The sequence below is a fragment of the Rana temporaria genome, chromosome 7 (assembly GCF_905171775.1).
Source record: "Rana temporaria chromosome 7, aRanTem1.1, whole genome shotgun sequence".
Taxonomy (NCBI): Eukaryota; Metazoa; Chordata; class Amphibia; order Anura; family Ranidae; genus Rana; species Rana temporaria.
Genome location: NC_053495.1, coordinates 95,460,729 through 95,479,914, shown reverse-complemented (window position 1 = coordinate 95,479,914; position 19,186 = coordinate 95,460,729). Strand labels below are relative to the sequence as shown.

Below are 19,186 nucleotides of genomic sequence, written 5' to 3'. Positions count from 1 at the left end.
TCACCCATGTTTCCTGTAGCTGAACTCCTTTGAACAGCTTTGCATCAATTATACCAATGAGAAACTGCAGCAGCTCTTCAATCACACTATGTTTATACTTGAACAAGAGGAATACCAGCGGGAAGGTATTGAGTGGAACTTCATTGACTTTGGCCTGGATCTTCAGCCCTGTATTGACTTGATAGAGAAACCAGTGAGTACATTGGGATAGGTGTGTGTGTGTGTGTGTGTGTGTGTGTGTGTGTGTGTGTGTGTGTTTTTTCTTCCCTGTGTTGATAACCACACTGTCTTACAGGCTGGTCCCCCAGGCGTTCTGGCTCTCTTAGATGAGGAATGTTGGTTTCCTAAGGCTACTGATAAGAGTTTTGTGGAGAAAGTGGTACAGGAGCAAGGTTCTCACCCAAAGTTTCAAAAGCCCAAGCAGCTTAAAGAAAAGGCTGACTTTTGCATCATGCACTATGCTGGGAAGGTAAGGCGTCATGGTTTTTGAGTTGCCTTTATGTAAACTAGACCATTTCACAAACCTGTACAATTGATTGATCTCTAATGCAAATCTGTTTTTACCCCACAAAATATTAACATATTGGCTACAAGAATGAATACTTTCATACTGTATTTACGAGAAACGGGCTTTATCCCACAATATCTGCAGGACCCAAATTGACTCGGCTATCTGGTTGTAACCCAGATTTGTGTGCCTTAGCCACTTTAGACAGTGGCCCCTTTGTACTTGTTTATAACACTTTTTGCATATGCCAAAATTCGGAAAATGGTTTACAGTTTCTAGGCCCCTGGTGCCAAACATGTGGTCTGCCAGCACTTGGGCTGTGTCGACCACCTGAAGCACTGGCAGAGCCTGATGTGTCGGGCATCAAGGAGAGAAAGGAAAAACAAACCACAGTGGCTTTGGTTTGCATTTCAGGCAAATCCTCTGCAGCTCTGCTGTTGAGGCTTTTTAGGTTGCAGTGGATCAGCTTTTGTGTGCAGACTGAAAAGCAGCAACTTATGTTGGTGTAGTGAGTGTCTTCTGGCTGCCCCTCCCCTGCCATGTTCCTGGTAACTTGGAACGTATGCAAGACTTTCTTCAGCAGCCCTGCGTAAGATGAAAGGGAGATGCTGCACATTGACGATCCTACTTTATTCCGACCCTGCAGTCTCCAGCCAGAGAAGGGGGAAATAGAGCTGTAGTGTGAGCGCTACACTGCAACCTCCAACACATGTTTTTATGGAGTAACTTTTCCACAAACCTCCCTTGGAATGTCCGTTTACAAGCAGCAAAATCCTACCCAGTAAAGCAGTGGTCATCAACCCTGCCCTACAGGGCCCACTAACAGGCCAGGTTTTATGTATTACCATGGGGAGATGCAGTCTAGAAAACTGCAATCACTGAGCAGCAAATGATATCACCTTTGATGTATTTCAGTTATCTTGCAAACCTGGCCTGTTAGTGGGCCCTGTAGGGCAGGGTTGATGACCACTGCAGTAAAGGGTATAAAAGGTCAGATTTCTGACACTTCCTGATTATTTATTTTTTTATTTATATTTTTATCTGGGAGTCTACTAGCCACCAACACGCTACATCATCTAGGGTTGCCTGGGGCAGCTTCTGGGTTTTGAGATGCAAGTACATTGGGATTTCACTTAAAAATGGCACTGCAACGCCCTGTACAGCCAATCGAGCAACTTTTACCTCTTGTTTCAAGGCTGAATATGTATCTTCACTGCGTCTGAGCACCACAAACAAAAATACAATATTTGATTCATTATTATTCAGTCAGTCTTAAGCAGGTGCAAGCAGATGCAGGATTTATTTATTGCAGCTTGCCCATTTACAAACTTGGTGGCTGTATTCGTTTTTCTTTGTCAGGCCAAGTACATTTTCTGCAAGTATAGAAAATTACACCTCGATTCTGCTATAAATCATGTGCAGTGAACTGAATTTTTAAACCAAGTCAACGGCTTTCTCGGTTATCCTTTGCTACAAAGCCCCTCAACTGATGGAAATTGGAGAGAAGCATGTTGTAGTCCAAAATCAGTGGAACATCTAAGTTGTAGGCACTTTTACACAGATGCCATGCTGTGTGGTCTTCGCAGGGCAGGAAGCGTTCTGACAGGATCGTTCTGAATATAAAGGAGAAAATGGAAACTGATGAGGTGGCTGCATTACACGACATATGATCTTCAGTATATAAATGTTTTGGTTTGCACTTAAGAAGCAGTGCTTATCTTGAGTAGATGCATTGTGTGCATGCACACATTGGCTAGTATTTACAGCTCCTGGTACTTATGTGCAGACTGTGCATATGGGTTGCCTTCCCACATTAAATAGTGTTGGATTTCTTCACCAGCTAGCATTAAGGTATATGCTAAGTCAAACCATTTTTTTTTTATTTTCTTTACTGCTCAGTTGTCTTGGGAACAAGTGTCCCCATTGGCAGATTCCCTCCATTTCTGTTCTGGTGACACTTCCAAATTTTGGAGTTGCCTTCATCATTGATGTCTTTTGTGATGAGGACAGTTGGGGAGGGCAATAAAAACCTGACCATTTTAACCCCTCGCCACGCCCCAAAAATATTTGCCTTTCTACTTTGTGTTCAAGTATTGCATAACCTCTGTTACTAGTGACCTTCTGTTCCATTCCTTTTTTTCGTTTGTTCAGTGTTCCATAAATTCTTTGGAAATGCCTCTCACTTGATTTGAGATTTCCTTGTTTATATATTAATTGACTAGGGTACAGCTTACAACATGGGTGCACAAATTGCAACCTTTGGTGCTTTAACTGCTTTAGAATAATGGCTATTGTCAGACTGCATTTATTTCTAATGGGCCTATTGAACATGTGCGGCACAAGATCTGTGTATGTGTTTTGATGTGTGTGTGTGTGTGTTTTTTTTTTTTTTTTTAAAGGTGGATTACAAAGCAGATGAGTGGCTGATGAAGAATATGGACCCGCTGAATGATAATGTTGCAACGCTTCTTAATCAGTCATCTGATAGATTTGTTTCCGACCTATGGAAAGATGGTAAGCCTTTGTGAGAGACGTTGTTGTAGCAGGGTTCTATATCTTAATCTTCAACTTTGCAGCTGGTGTACCTTCTGCTAAGTCTTTGCATCCCCTCTTACAGTTCAGTGGTCCAATCTTTTAACTTCTGTTCAAAACCTTCTTCATACCACCTTATTTCCTCCCTATTAGATCTCCGGAAATGGACTATGTGCACCTACAGGTAAATGGAAATGGCAGGTACTTTGGTGCATGGTGTGGCTACTCACCTGTCTAATAGTTTGCTCACAAAGCTTCAAACACCAGTCCCTATAGGGCCTTTTAAATGCACCCATTGCACAGTCTTTCAATGTAAACCACTAAATCTAGAACACATTTAATGAAATTATTTCATATTGCTTTTTTTTTTTTTGGTAAAGTTTTGAGCTTATCAGAATTCTATCTTGATCATATCTGTTACTGGGGCAGTACCTGGCTTTATGCAAAATTATTGAAGCCGTATTAAATCCAAAATAAAGCATTTATTATATTGCAGGCTACTTGTTCTTAGATGTGATGGCTGGATTTACTTTTTTAGGATTACTTTATCTGATGATCAAACCAGTAAGTGTGTTTTTCAACAGAAAAGCTCTTGCAGTTACAGGGATGACACCACCATGGCCCTATACCACCAAGACCCCTTTCACACTGGGGCGTTTTACAGGTTTTTTTGCACTAAAAATGGCGCCTGTAAACTGCCTCTTATGCAGCCCCAGTGTGAAAGCCTGAGTGCTTTCAAACTGGGGCGGTGCGCTTGCAGGACAGAAAGAAAAGACCTGCGAGCAGCATCTTTGGGGCGGTGGAGGAGCAGTGTATGCAACACTGCTCCTGCCCATTGAAATGAATGAGCGCCTTGAAAGCAGTGCTTTTAACCCCTTCTGGGGTGTCAAAGGCGGCTCTATAACAGCTGTAAAGCACTGCTAAAACTAGCGGCACTTTACTGGTAACGTCCTCGCCTGTCTGAAACGGGGGTCTAAGAGTTGTGCTTAATCATCTTTTTATGTAGAAACTTCTCCTAAAATCTGCTAGTACTTCTAACACTCCCCTCCCAGACTAAAAATGCTGCAGTCCAAATTGGCTTTCAGGGGCTTTTTTTTTTTTTTGAACAAGCTGTAGGTAGAAGCTGATTGTCATGCTCCAGTTTTAGTAAATCAACCCCCAGAGGTATGTTGCTGGCAGAAAAAAGGCCAATACATCTGGCCAAGCTGCAATATATTACATTTTTGGGATTAATGCTGCTTTTGCCAAGACATCAGATGGATTATCTTTCTGACTTTTTTAAACCGGATTAGGCAGCTATTTCATGTTTGTTTTGATCTCCCCACAGATACTGGCAGATGCTGTAGCAAGCAATCAGACTAGCCTTTAGGGTAGTTGGATCATACATGCAGACCACGCTCTTAAGGCACCGTTCTCACACACACACGTGTCTGTTTTCACGGACTCCGCTTGCTCAGTGGGGGGGGATCGCTCCGTTGATCCACGCTGAGCCGGCGGATGACTGGTCCATCTCTGCTCACTGTGCAGGGACGGACCTCTCAAAGCTCAGCTCTCTATGGGGTATCGGATGAAAAGGGATCCTCCGCCTCTCTGTTTTTAATTCGATCCACCAGATGGATGGAAAATGGGGTTTCCATCCGTCTGGATAGAGCGGATGTCAGCAGGCATGTCACCACTGACATTCGTCACTCCATAGGACCGGCATGGAGTGTCCGTTCAGTTCCGCCTAAAAAAACTGTCAAGTAAAAACGGTACTGTAAAATACATTATATACTACTCCAGTGAATTAAATGTTCACCATCTCGGAGCTACAAGTGGCAGGAGAATCTTCAGCATTCCACGACTCTCAGCTGCTACTCCAGTGTCTCTCTAAAGCTGGAGGGGCATATAACTTCAATGCACCCTGCAGTGTTGGCTGCTATTAAATCCACCAGTGCTTACAGCTTTTGCAACAAAATAAGGATTTGATTAATTGGGGGGTGTACTGCTAAGTATTGTGGAGATTTTAATTAATTTGTTTACTATTAAAGTGAGAACTGTCTTTTTAAAGTCCAACAGCAGCCAAAATGTTTTGCTTGTTTTTGATATAGCAGGAAAAGAAATGGAGCTCTTTTCAGGTTTTTACTGCTGTCTGTTTTTCTCTTCCGTTCATGGACGGACACGGCAGCCTTTGACTGTAGGGTTATATCCGCTTCTCCAGGAGAGGTTTAGGCAGAAACGCAGCACTTAAAGTGTTAACTTTTCTTCCGTGCTGCTCCTCCGAGGGGGCGTGGCTCCCTGGATATAACCCACACCCTGTTCTAACAGCCTCAGTTTTTCTCTGCCTAACGTCAGGAGAGGACAGGCACTCTGGAGTCCTGTACTCTGGAGATTTTTTTCTTGCGTTGTTTTTTTTTTTTTTTTTTTTGCTTTTTATTATTTTGTTCCTGCATTTTTTGGATCTTGAGATTCTCTATCCACTCCTGACTGGGTGACAGGCTGGGTCTTGACTCTTGTAGTCCCCCCCCCCCCCCCCATGTTCGGCCAGCGAGCGTGTGCCGGCCCTCAGCTCTGGGTCATCCATGACAGGCCCCTTTGCTCCAGGGGCCTGTCATGGATGACCCAGAACATCTTGTTCTAGGGCACACATATGACCGGTCTTTATGGCTTTGTCACAGTGTGTCTGGCCGACAGCCATGCCGTTTAGCTGACATTGGTTCTGTCTGGGATACCTCCAGCCGGTGGTTGCAGGACGGGTAAGTCGTGGCCCCTTGCTCAGGTAAGGTGGTATGGCTGGAATTTTCCCCTGGGAGGTCGACTGAGGGTTTGCCCTGCTTTCCTCTCTCCCTTAATTCCTCTCCCTCCTTTCCCTTTGGGGTAGCGGGGGGGCTTTCTGGGGTCTCTTTATTACATCGGGGCCTGTGTGTATAGCGGGGGCTGTGTGTGTTCACTGCATGGTCTTTTGTGTGCTGCGCTGTGTAATCTGTGCTGCACTGAGGTGCTGTGTCACTCTGGGTGTTTTTAAATGCGCAACGGCCGCCATTTTGCCGTGGTGGTGCTTTATATGGCTCGGCGGCCATTTTCCTGTGGTGCTTTTTTTTGCCACATACGGCTGATATCTTGGATTTCGTCTGGCCTCGTGCGGCCGTTTTAGTGCTGCAAAAAGACTGCAAATCTCCCTGAGGTGACAAACGCAGCGCAGCCGGCTTCTCAGCACATCTCAGACTTGTCTCGGCTCGCGCTGCACCGGGTGGGGTGGCGAGTTCCCTGGGGGCCCCCATACTCTGTTGTATCAGCCAGGAGGTGACCAGTGGGTGTTTCTGCCTTGCAGTTTGTGCCCCACAGCGGTGGGGCATTATGAAGCCTGAGCCAGGTACTACTTCCCCAGCAATGCCTGAGTTAACCCTTGATGCCCCTCCCCCTGCCACATCTGTTGAGGCAATGTCAGCTGTCCTAGAGACTTTTCTCGCCAGGTTTGAAGCAGCTAGTGCCCAGAAGGGGGGTAAAAAGCGCCCCCTCCCTGAGCCTGCTTCTGGGGATGCCTCTAACACAGAATCATGCCCTGCTATTGCCTCCTGGTTCTGTAGTGTCAGAGGATGCGGGCTTAACCCACGCGGACAGTGAGGATGACTCTGCTTCAGGGTCAGTTGCTGACCAGGAATTTGTTGGCGCTCTTATTTCTGCGGTGCGGGAGACTCAAAAACTTGAGGTTTTGGCGGAGACACCTGATGTGCCGGTCCCTTTTTGGGTTCCCCAAACCGCCGCGCACCACAAAAGTGTTTCCTTGTGTTCCTTATTTGGACAAATTGTTGTACAAGGAATGGGATACACCGCAGAGTTTTTGCAGTACCAAAGTACTTTGCAACCCGTTACCCCTTTGAGGAGGACTTTAAAAAAAAAAAAAAAAAAAGTGGGTCTCTTCTCCGTCTGTGGACCCTCCCGTGTCCAGATTGAGCAAAGCCACCACGTTGCCCGTGGAAGGGGCTCCTGCTTTTAAGGACCCTGCTGATAGAGTGGAGGCTGTGGCCCGTTCCTTCTTCACTGTAGTGGGTTCGGCTGTGAGGCCGGTTTTGGCTGGGACTCTGGTGTCAGACTCTGACCGAAAGGGCAACGCTTTTTGCTGCAGGAGTTGGAGGAGCGGGATGCTTCCGAGACCTGTAAGGACCTGGCTGAACAATTGGTTCATGGTCTGATGTTCGTCTGTTAGTCGGTCCTGGATACGCTCCCCTTGCTTTCCAGGGCTTCCGCCTATGCGGTGGTATTGCGCCGCCTAGTGTGGCCAAAATGCTGGTCTGTGGACCAATCCTCAAAAAAGGCCTTGGTGGATTTGCCCTTTAAGGGTGATTTTGGGTCAACCATGGATAACCTTATTAAGGATGCCACGGGTGGTAAGAGCACGCTGCTTCCTCAGTCTGGGAAGGGCAAGGAGCCTCGCCTAAAGCAAAGGCCCTCCTTTACTACCCCCAAGCGTTTTTTTTTCGTGCGCCCAGCACGGCGGGAAAAAATCTGCAAGGCGCTAAGGCCCCCGGTACCGCAAGCCTGCGGACACACCTGCTTCCGCATGAAGGTCTGCCCCCGCCCGTGTCTCGGGTGGGGGTCCGGCTTTGCAAATTCGCGGCTCGGTGGAGGTCTCTTCTTCCTGACCGTTGGGTTTGCGAAGTTGTTTCCTCGGGGTACAAGATGGTTTCTCTCTTGTCCACCAAAAAGATTCTTTCCTTCCAACCTCTAGCTTCCTCGAACGCTGGCAGGCTCTGGCGGGGGCTATCAAGGATCTTCTGGCCAGGGGTTTTACTCCAATCTGTTTGTGGTCCTCAAGAAGGAAGGGGTCGTCCAATCCTGGACCTCAAGGCCCTCAATTGTTTTGTCAAGGTACAAAAATTCAGGATGGAGTCTATTCGCTCGGTAATAGCGGCACTCCATCAGGGGGACTTCATGGTGTCCTTGGATATCATGGACGCGTACCTGCATGTTCCAATATGCTCAAAGCACCAGAAGTTTCTGCGCTTTGCGGTCGGGGAGGACCAATTTCAATTTGTGGCCCTCCCGTTCGGCCTGGCATCAGCACCACGGGTTTTCACCAAGGTGCTCGCCTCGATACTGGCCCTGCTGAGGCAGCGGGGGATCGCTATCGTGGGATATCTGGACCTACTCCTGAGAGCTTCCTCAGACTCAGTTAGAAGAGGACGTGTCTATCGCATGTCAGACTCTCCAAGAGTTCGGCTGGCTTCTGAATTTCCAGAAGTCCGTGTTAGTTCCGTCCCAGAGACTGGAATACCTGGGGCTGGTCCTGGATTCCGTAGAGGCGCGGGTTTTCCTCCCGACGGAGAAACTAAAGACCCTGCGTTCAGCAGTTGTCGACCCAGAAGTGGTCGTCTCTTCGATTCTGCATGAGAGTTCTGGGTCTGATGGTGGCCTCTTTCGAGGCAGTCCCTTATGCCCAATTCCACACCAGGGAGCTACAGAAGGAAATTCTGTCACGTTGGGACAAGCTCCCGTCATCTCTGGATTACCAGATCCAGTTGAGCCATCTGATCAAGTCCTCCCTGGTGTGGTGGCTGACGTCTCCGGTGCTTCGGACCGGGAAGTATTTTCTACCGTGCCGCTGGACAGTGGTCAAGACTGATGCCAGCCTATCCGGTTAGGGGGGCATTTGGGGCACCCGGTCAGCCCAGGGGCGCTGGACTCGGGAGGAGTCCCGCCTGCCGATCAATATTCTTGAGCTCCGAGCGATCAAGCTGTGCCTTGCCAGGTGGTCCCTGGATCTGCAGGACCGACCGGTCGGGATCCAGTCCGACAACGCCACGGCTGTGGCGTACGTCAATCATCAGGGAGGCACAAGGAGCTCAGCTGCAGCGACGGAGGTCGCACACATCCTTCGGTGAGCCGGAATGGACCTTTCGGCTCTATCGGCCGTGTACATTCCGGGAGTACAGAATTGGCAAGCCGACTTCCTAAGTCGCACAACTCTGGACCAAGGGAAGTGGTCTCCCCACCCAGAGGTGTTTCAGAGTCTGTGTGCCAAAAGTGGGGCACTCCAGACGTGGACCTTCTAGTGTCCCGTCTCAACCGGAAGGTGCCACGGTTCGTGGCCAGGTCGAGAGACCCGTGGGCGGACGCGTCAGACGCATTGGTGGCACTATCGCCTAATCTACGCCTTCCCTCCTCTGAAGCTTCTTTCTCGCCTGCTGCGCAGGGTGGAAGCCAAAGGGATTCCAACAATCCTGATCGCCCCAGACTGGCCGCGCCGCTCCTGGTAAGCAGACCTGGTGCGTCTGGTGGCAGACGTCCCCTGGCGTCTACCCCTGAGAGAAGATCTTCTGTCGCAGGGTCCGATCTACCATCCTGCTTTACAGTCGCTGGCTTTAACGGCGTGGCTTTTGAAAGCCAGGTGTTGAAGGACCGGGGCCTATCAGGCTCGGTGATTTCTACCATGCTGCGTGCACGGAAGTCTACTTCTAGGAGAATTTACCATCGTATGTGGAAGGCCTACATCTCTGTGAGGAGATGAAGTGGTGTCCCGGATTCTGCTGTTTCTACAGCGGGGAGTGGACCAGGCTCTCGCCTTGAGTGCGGTCAAGAGCCAGATTTCTGCTCTGGCTGTTAACTTTCAGCAACCTTTGGCAGCGCACTCCTTGATACGCACGTTTGTGCAGGGGGTCCGGCATGTGGCCCCTCCTGTGCGCCCTCCACTGCCCCCATGGGATTTGAATTTAGTCCTTTCGGTGCTTCAAGCTCCCTTTGAGGACATTCGGAAGATCCCCTTGTTGACTCTGTCACAGAAGGTGGTTTTTCTGGTGGCGATTACCCCGATCAGACAGGTGTCTGAACTGGCGGCCTTGTCCTGCAAGGCTCCCTACTTGGTCATCCATAAGGATAAGGTGGCGCTACGTCCGCAGCCTTCTTTTCTCCCAAAGGTTGTTTCGGCCTTTCACATTAATGAGGACATTGTCCCTCCATCCTTAAGTCCTCCTTAAGTCCTCAGCCGAAGAACCCAAAGGAGGCCACTTTACATTCCCTGGATGTGGTTCAGGCCTTTCGAGTGTACTTGTTGGCGACGGCTCTGTTCTGGAAGCCGGACTCACTGTTCGTGTCAGTGTCTGGTCCCAGAAAGGGATGTGAGTGCATCTTCTGATGCCTTCTTCGGCTGCACGGTGTTACAGGCGGCAGTTTAAGGTTGGAGTTCCTCCGTTGAGTAACTCCGGTTTTGTTTGGGGTGAAGCTTGGTTTGCTGTTTTCCAGCCCCTCAAATTTTTTTGACACTGCTTGGGAACGTCCCTACAGTCAAAGGCTGCTGTGTCCGTCCATGAATGGAAGAGAAAATAGGATTTTTGTACTCGCTGTAAAATCCATTTCTCTGAGTTCATGGACAGATACAGCACCCACCCATCCTTTGTACTGCTTGTTACGAACTGAGGCTGTTGGAACAGGGTGTGGATTATACCCGGGGAGCCACGCCCCCTGGGAGGAGCTGCACTGAAGAAAAGTTGTTAACACTTTAAGTGCTGTGTTTCTGCCTAAACCTCTCCTGGAGAAGCTGATATAACCCTACAGTCAAAGGCTGCTGTGTCCGTCAATGAACTTGGAGAAATGGATTTTACGGTGAGTACGAAAATCCTATTTTTTTTGGTGTGGGTTTTATTTTATTTTTTTTATTTTTTTCCTTCCCCAATCCCCTGCATCTATTTTCTGTTAGTGGATGTAAACCCTCACATATATCCAGTGAAAATGAACAGCCTCAGATGATGCAGAGACGTTTCCGGCTTCGAGCCAGTCTGTGTCTAGGCGACGGAAGTGCCGCATCGTGGATCGGGAGGCCCGGTGGGTGGGGGCAAGTCCCCTGCCGCTCCTCCGGGATAACAACCAAGTGACCTTTAGCCGCATCGGTTGTTATCCCTGGAAAGCTGATCGCCCGCTCTAAAAAACGATACAGCTGCGGTCATCATCCCGGTATAACCCCCGAAAGCCGAGGACGCATATGTGCTTGAGCTCGGCGGGAAGGAGTCAAGGTGGTTTTGTCTGGATTAAGGAAATGTCTTTTCACTTTTCTATCTGAGACATAATGAAGTTAGAGGAAGTCTCCCAATATCGGGGTAATTTCCTCCTAGACAGTACCCTGGAGCAGTTTCTCCAGTGGACGATTTCCTCCTTTGCCTCTTTTGACAGGGTCCAACGTGTCACCATAGGAAATTAAAAAAGTTTTGAATAGAATAAGGAATGCTAACCCCTGTTTGCCATTTGTGTTACAAGGGGAGGTTTCCCTTCATTTTCTGCCCCATAGTGAAAATGAGAGGATCTCTCCAAAGTGAAGGAGTCCTTGGTTGTCAGAATGTGTGTTTTTATTGAAGGATTTCTTTCTATTCCTATTCTGTGACAACTCAAAATTTTGATTTTTTTTTTCTTCTTTTACTCTTGGTGGTGATGGGACAAATGGAGGGAGAGAATCTCGTTAATTGGTATTAAACCCAAAACCAAAAATGTAGTATATTGTAGCTTGCCAAAAAGATGTGGTGTCTGCATTTTTGTTTTCTTTTGTCGTGTGTGTTTTTTTTTTTTTTTTCACCTGGTGATCTGGCCACCAACACCCTTTTTGGGAGTGGAACACTGGGGCACCTTTGGACAGAGCATAGTCAGTCTAGAGGGATGGTATTGTTGGATGGACTACCATATTTGGATACTATAAGCAAATAAAAGCCAAACTCCGGCTCACATTGCAGTTGCATAAGCAGTGCAACGATTTTTATTTGTATTTTTTTGGGGGGGGATAAAGGTGAAGGCTGATTATTGTAAGCCCCCTGTCAGTGGTAACTTGGTTGTCTCATCCCTCTAACTTCTACATTTGTAGAAGGGGTGTGTTCTGTTGAAAAACAGGTTTACCGGCCAAATCACTTGGTGGAAGAAAGGAAGGCCTAAAAAAAACGAATTCAGCCATCATATCTAAGAATTGGTAAGCTTCAATGTGTTTTTGCTTTTGGGTTTAATACCACTTTAAAACCTGCCAGGTGTTCTAATCCCTCTTCACTATCCAAAGCTAACGTTTTTTTTGCCTTTAGTTATATAAGTTTGAACAACTTTTGTAGAATTTTCCCACCAAGGACATTTTCAGCCAAAGTTTCTCCTCTTTGCTCTGGATTAACTGGTCATAAAAAAAAACGTGTGGCACTCATCAATTCTAGCAATAGTACCCCAAGTTCTGATGAAATCTAAAAACTTTAAGTACATTACTGAATATTTTGGCATCTTATGTTGGATCTCTTGAAGAGGTGAAGAGCTGGTTTTCTGATATTCAGTTTAAGCTCTTGTTGGAGCAAAGATTGGTAGAGATAGATGGATAGATAGATAGATAGATAGATAGATAGATAGATAGATAGATAGATAGATAGATAGATAGATAGATAGATAGATAGATAGATAGATAGATAGATTTCTATTATTGGCGCAAGTGTTTTTGAAGTGCCCTTGTGCCCAGGCTAAAGTCAAGGTATTTATTTTTATTTTTTTAAACTGGTCCCCACAGACGTTTGTATTTCCCAGCACTGTGAATCAATCTTCAAAGTTCGCAACAGAGGCACTCTTATTGCAGTTTCTCTTCCCTTCTCTCTGAAGGCCTACCAGCCTTATAATGTAAATGGCAGGAGCTGGAAGCTGATTGAAACCTACTTGAGATTATGGATGATTGTTTTTAAATATTTTATTTAACAGTGTTTGTATACTATAAAAAGTGCACATGTGCCTAGTTTACAATCTTATAAAAGCTTCTGCACCTAAGCATATGGTAAAACAGAATTACTCTGCGGTTTTGGCTCCAGGGCAACTGCACACAAGTATTACTCCAATGCTAATCCATCCCCCCCCCACAATCATAGTTTGTTGTATGTTAATAGTGATTTTGTGTTTTAATAATTTGGAACAGGATAACCATACCAGTTAAGGCTTTTTTTGGAAGGAAATTTGGATTTCCCCAGAATGCTAAATATTATCTCATTGTTAGATTATTGCTATTATAATTTGGTCGTGCTTTACCCTCATAACCTTAGCTGGTTAACTGCCATCTCTAACCCTTTGTAAATTTGCATACATTACCACCTTCCTACACCTACCACTTTAATTTAAGCTCTATTACTCCTTTTCTGGGGCAGATCCCCATACCCATCACATATGCCCATAGAAAAATGAAGCATCTGGTGAAGATGCGTTCTCAAATAACCACCAGAGCCCACATTAGTAGGTATTGTGGTCAACCTTTAGAAAAAAAAAAGCTATATTCCCTCAAGACTGGTAGCTGTCTGTCATTGGTGGTTTGTACACAGAAGATATTATTTTCTGATTGCATGTAGGAGAGCAGATTCAACCCCTGTTGTAGGACCAATACAGGAGTTTCTTCTGGATAGTTTCCCATCATATAGAATGCCACACAAGATCATACATTTGTAAGGTTTTTTTATTTATTTTTGCCCTACAATTGAAGGGTTTATTTAGTTTTGTTGTGCATGTTTGTGTTTTTGGCTGTGATGTAAATCTGAATTTGACTCTAAAAAAAAAACAAAATTTAGTCTGACTTTTTCATTACTGTTCTAGAAAGTAAATGTGTCCCATAAAATGGCATATACCTATTTAGGCTGGTTTTGGTGCTCATCTGCTTGTTTCAACTTTAGTGGATCGCATCGTTGGTTTGGATCAAGTTGCTGGCATGAGTGATAGTGCTTTGCCTGGTGCATTCAAGACTAGAAAAGGAATGTTCCGCACTGTGGGTCAGTTGTATAAGGAGCAGCTTTCTAAACTTATGGCCACACTGAGGAACACAAACCCAAACTTTGTGCGCTGCATAATTCCCAATCATGAAAAGAAGGTAGGTCATGATAAATTTTGATATTCAATGGCTTTTAGTATGGTTGGATTTTTTCACAGCTTTTTAAATTTTCATCTCTATCTTGTAGGCTGGGAAACTGGATGCCCACTTGGTGCTAGATCAGTTGCGCTGCAATGGTGTGCTGGAAGGAATTCGTATCTGCAGGCAGGGCTTCCCTAATAGAGTAGTCTTCCAGGAATTTAGACAAAGGTATGTAAATGAAAGAAAGGGAATAAAGTGTGTGTGTGTGTGTGTGTGTGTGTGTGTGTGTGTGTGTGTGTGTGTGTGTGACATATGCGCGCGCGCACACACCCACCCTTAACGCAATATGTATGTATTTAATTTTTTTTTTAACAAATGTATATCTAAATCTTTGTTTAATCCCTCAGATGCAATCTGTTGCCCACTGTGTCCACCGGACACAGCGGATGACAGCTCAGTGTACCAGCCCTCCTCTGCTGGTACCATGTGATCGCTGTGACCAATCACAGCAGATTACATGAGAATTGTACACGGCGAATGGCTTTTGATTCATGCCATTCATTGTGTACCATTTTGAACACTAGTTGGTTATCAAATGGTACAGACAGGGCCAATTGCAGCCCATCTGTACCATGTGATTAGCTGTGGCCAAACACAATACACATTTTATTCAGTAAAAATGCTTGTTTATAACGGTGATATTCACTGTGTTTAACCACTTCCTGGCTGCCATATGACGTCCTTGATTGTGCAAGTATATCTGAATGATGCCTGCAGCTACAGGCATCCAGTTATCTGCTTTTTCAGTCTGCAATTCCCTACACCATAAGAATGATCATAGCGGCTGTTCCACTGCTTGATTGTTCTTACAGGCGGCCAGAGAGGATGTCTCCCTCCCGGTGCTTCTACCCACTCACTGCTATGATCAGGCGCTTTTAGGCAAAAAATGGTGCCTGAAAAACGGCTCCCCTGCAGTCTCGGTGTGAAAGCCTGAGGGCTTTTACACTGAGGCGATGCGCTGGCAGGACGTTAAAAAAAAAAAAAAAAAAAAAAACCTACTGCAAGCAGCGTCCTTGGAGTGGTGTATACCCATTGACATGAATGAGTGGCGCTTTGCAAGTGGTTTTAACCCTTTTCCGGCCGCTAGCGGGGGTTAAAAGTTCCCCACTAGCGTCCGAAAACGGTAAAGCGCATCTAAAAATAGTGTGTAAGGGGTCCAATGCAAAAACGTGTAACCAGTAAAATTTAAAGCGCCGCCTATGGGAATTTTTAAGTACCGTAAATTTGGCGCCATTCCACAAGCGTGTGCAAATTTTAAAGCGTGATATGTTGGGTATCTGTTTACTCGGCGTAACTTCTTTTTTCATCTTATGCAAAACTAACTACTGTTTTTGTGCTTTAAAAGAATCCACCCTAAAACGTGTTTGAAAAATTGCTGCGCAAATACCGTGCGATAAAGTTGCAACGGCCACCATTGTATATTCTAGGGTCTTTTCTATGTAAATTTCTAGTAAAAAAATTTTTGCATATAGGAGAGAAATGTCAGAATTGGCCTGTGTGACAAGTGGTTAAAAAAAAAAATCCTAATCGCCTCCCCAGAGTAGTAGTGTTTCTATGGTAACCGTGTTGCTACCATAACCCTGGTATCCTCTTCAGCGGGGGTGGTCTGCTTTTAGATAAAAGTGGTCTCTGTGGTGATTATATATAATATAAACACACGCATAAATTTTTTGCATTCAGTGTGCACATTGGCTGCTTATATAATTTTTTTATTTTTTATTTTTTTTTATTTATAGGCTTATTCAAACCATTTTTGATTAATGGAACTTTTTTATTTCCTTTTTAAAGGTATGAGATTCTCACCCCAAATTCTATTCCTAAAGGTTTTATGGATGGAAAGCAGGCATGCGTTATAATGGTAAGATTTAGTTTGCATATGATTTTGTATGCTGTAGGTTCTGTAACTATGCTTTATATATACAATTAAGTGTGTAAAACAAATTGTGTCTTCTACAGATAAAAGCCCTTGAGTTGGATTCCAACCTTTACCGCATTGGTCAAAGCAAAGTGTTTTTCAGAGCTGGTGTCCTAGCTCACCTTGAAGAAGAGAGGGACCTGAAGATTACAGATGTGATTATTGCCTTCCAGGCCTGGTGCAGAGGCTACTTAGCCAGAAAGTAGGTAACTTTAAAACTATTTGTAGCTTGTGAAAGATTATAATTTAGGCTTCGTAAATACTCTGCACATTTTACTGAAACTAACCATTCTGATCCTACTAGAGGCATTGGCACAAAAACACCAATCGATATTTAGTCTGGAAACTTTATGCTTTTCAGAAAATGGCTGATCCAGTCACTTACTTTTTTTTTTTTTTTTTTAGAAGTTAACAGGACCAACTGCTACGCAGAGACTATGGGGGGGTTATTTACGAAAGGCAAATCCACTTTGCACTACAAGTGCAAAGTGCACTTAAAATTGCACTGGAAGTGCAGTCACTGTAAATCTGAGGGGAAGCTCTGCTGATTTTATCATCCAAGCTAAAATGGTGGGTTTTTTTTTTTTTTTTTTTTCTTCCTTGCCTGTCCCCCTTTGGATCTACAGCGAGTGCAATTTCAAGGATTTGCCTTTAGCAAATAACCCCCTATGTTTTTTCACTTAATATAAAACTGACACCATGAGGTTTCCAAATAAAACAGACATAATATCTAATGTGTGTGCGCGTGTTTGTGGTTTGTTTGTTAGGGTAGCAGTATAAAGCCTTGTACACATGATCGGATTTTTCGCCGGGAAAAGTGTGATGGCAGGCTGTTGGAAAAGCCGACCGCTTGTATGCTCCATCGGACAATTGTTGGATTTTCCGCCAATAAATGTGGAATAGCATGCTTTGGATTTTTTTTTCTGACGGACTTGTGTACATGTACATGAACATTTTAAAGTAAAAACACGCATGCTCAGAAGCGATGCTCACCATATCATTAGCAGAAGTTGCCCAAAGGGTGGTGCTAAAGAGCTAAAAAACATCGTAGTTTAGTGGGGTTTTTTTTGGCCGACAATTCTTTGCTGTTTGTATGCAATAAAAGTTCACAGGCCAATGCCCTTTGGACAAAAGTACTACGCTTTGTCCGATGGAAATATGATTATATACGCGGCTTAGGAGTGTTGGTTGTCTGTCCCATCGCACACCATAAATGTAGGTGTACACAGACCCAGGTACAGTGCTTGAGCCCTTTCGTAGTATTGCTGTTTCTAGTCGCTGCAAAGCCATTGGTTCTGGTTAAACTGTCACTTGTGGATGCACGCTATGGGCAAAACTGCTGTTTTAAAGCAAGTTATTTTTTTTTATTTTTTTTTATTTTTTTGCATCAATTTCTTTACTTCTGCCCATGTACAACCTAGGCCTTAAAGTGGATGTAAACCAAAAATTATTTTTCTTTTTTGCTGTCACAATGTAGAGTAACGTTTCCTAATATCTGTGCCCACACAGAGTTAATCCAGCTCTGAGCAATCCTCTTTTATTCAGTGAGATAAAACACACTTGCAGAGAAAAACCCTGGTCCGTTCTGCCCCCTTGGTGTGAGTGACAGGTTATTTATATATCTCATGCACTAGCTTGGAGACGGGCATTATTTTTTAATTCCCACCCCTTTTATAAAGTCATGTGGTTACTTATCTGGATTTTGACTGGATGTTACTGATCATGTCAGAATTTAGTGTAAGTAATACATAGGACAAAATGCATGTTGACATCACGACTCCACCCACCGAGCTCCAGACAACAGACCCACCCACAGAATCTGCAGTTTTTTAGTTCTTATAACAGACAGAGGGGATACATTTGACGGGTAAGGATACAAGAAGCAGACATCTATATCCTTATAGATCAGCACCATGGCAGTAGTTTAGAAAGGATGAGAGTGGGTTTACATCCACTTTAAGGAACTAGAGACCCCAAATCAACGCGTTTGTCCTATGCAATAACCAGTACACCAAAAAAATGCCTTATTGCCCATGACTGCCTGTGAACTGAGCATTAACCAAACTCCTACATGGATGCAGCAAAATATTTGCCACCACATGCTGCAAAGTGTGAATGGCTCTTAATCAAACCTCAGAGCAAGGAGAGAAGAGAAAAGCTGCTGCTGACGTGCACAGCGCTGGGTCAGAATCGGGTTCAGGCATTTGGGGAAGAGCTACTTTTGAAAGTTTCTCTACCCCCCAATGCACAGAATGCATTCAGGTTAAAAAAAACTTACCTTTACAACTTTAACTATTGGGTGGGCAGTGGTTGGTCTTGCATTAAATGGTGCATGAATGTGATGTGGCCCTGTCAATGAGATTTTTTTTTTTTTTTGCCCTTAGTCTCCTATAGCTCACAGAAGTGTACTTGGTTCTGCACTCCGGCCCAGGCTTTGCAGTGATCCTGACAATGTCATGATCTGGCCAGATGCCTGACTGGCAGCTAGCTCAGCCTCTTGTGTGCCACTGAGAGGATGAGCCAGCCGCTCCTACCCCCTCTAAAGTCTACTGCTCCAATGAGTGCTGACTGGGCAGAGCGGTGTCTTGACACTTTACTGCTCTGTGCTCAGAGTGGACTCTAGAACTCAGTGATCTTTGATCCCTTAGTTCTTGATGTAAAGATGGCAGGGAACAGCTGTAACATCAGATCGATGCCGCATCTATATAGATGTGCTTATTTTTTTTTCTTAGAATCCAGAGTTACATTTTTATTTGGGGCCATCATTGAGAAGTTGTATGGTCTTGATATCGTGTGCGCATGATTTTTGTGTCTGTTAAGATTTTGAATAAAGGACTCCCAGATGTCAAAACGTTTTAAAAAAAAAAATATATATATGAATATGTACTTCCTATCTCTGGATGACGAAGGGTGTAAATCTCTAGATCCTAGTATATCCTAGTTTATAGAAAGTGTGTTAAAGCGGGGGTTCACCCGAAATTTTTTTTTTTTTTTTTTTTTAACATTTGATTGAGGCTAATTGTGGGAAGCACAATCGGGTGTTTTTTTTTTTTTTTTTTTTTTAATCAATGCAGTACTTACCCTTTTGGAGAGATGTTCTCCGTGGCTTCCGGGTATGGTCTTCGGGACTGGGCGTTCCTATTTGACAGCCTTCTGACAGTCGCATACAGCGCGTCACGAGTTGCCGAACGTCGGTGCGCCTCTATACGGCTACTTTCGGAAACTCGTGACGCGCTGTATGCGACGGTCGGAAGCCTGTCAATCAAATAGGAATGCCCATTCCTGCAGCCCATACCCGGAAGCCGTGAAGAACATCTATCTCTAAAACGATAAGTACTGCATTGATTTTTTTAAAAAACACACC

The 19,186-nt window shown here is 44.9% G+C and overlaps 1 protein-coding gene across 1 annotated transcript in view; it reads left to right on the top strand.

The window, feature by feature from the left end:
- MYH9 (myosin heavy chain 9) overlaps positions 1-19,186 on the top strand; it is a 135,597-nt gene that overhangs the window by 58,638 nt on the left and 57,773 nt on the right. The window contains exons 13-19 of the mRNA XM_040359691.1: positions 20-193; positions 296-469; positions 2,908-3,022; positions 13,672-13,865; positions 13,954-14,075; positions 15,696-15,765; positions 15,864-16,024. Of these exons, the coding sequence (XP_040215625.1) occupies positions 20-193; positions 296-469; positions 2,908-3,022; positions 13,672-13,865; positions 13,954-14,075; positions 15,696-15,765; positions 15,864-16,024 (1,010 nt within the window). The remainder of the gene's footprint in view (positions 1-19; positions 194-295; positions 470-2,907; positions 3,023-13,671; positions 13,866-13,953; positions 14,076-15,695; positions 15,766-15,863; positions 16,025-19,186) is intronic.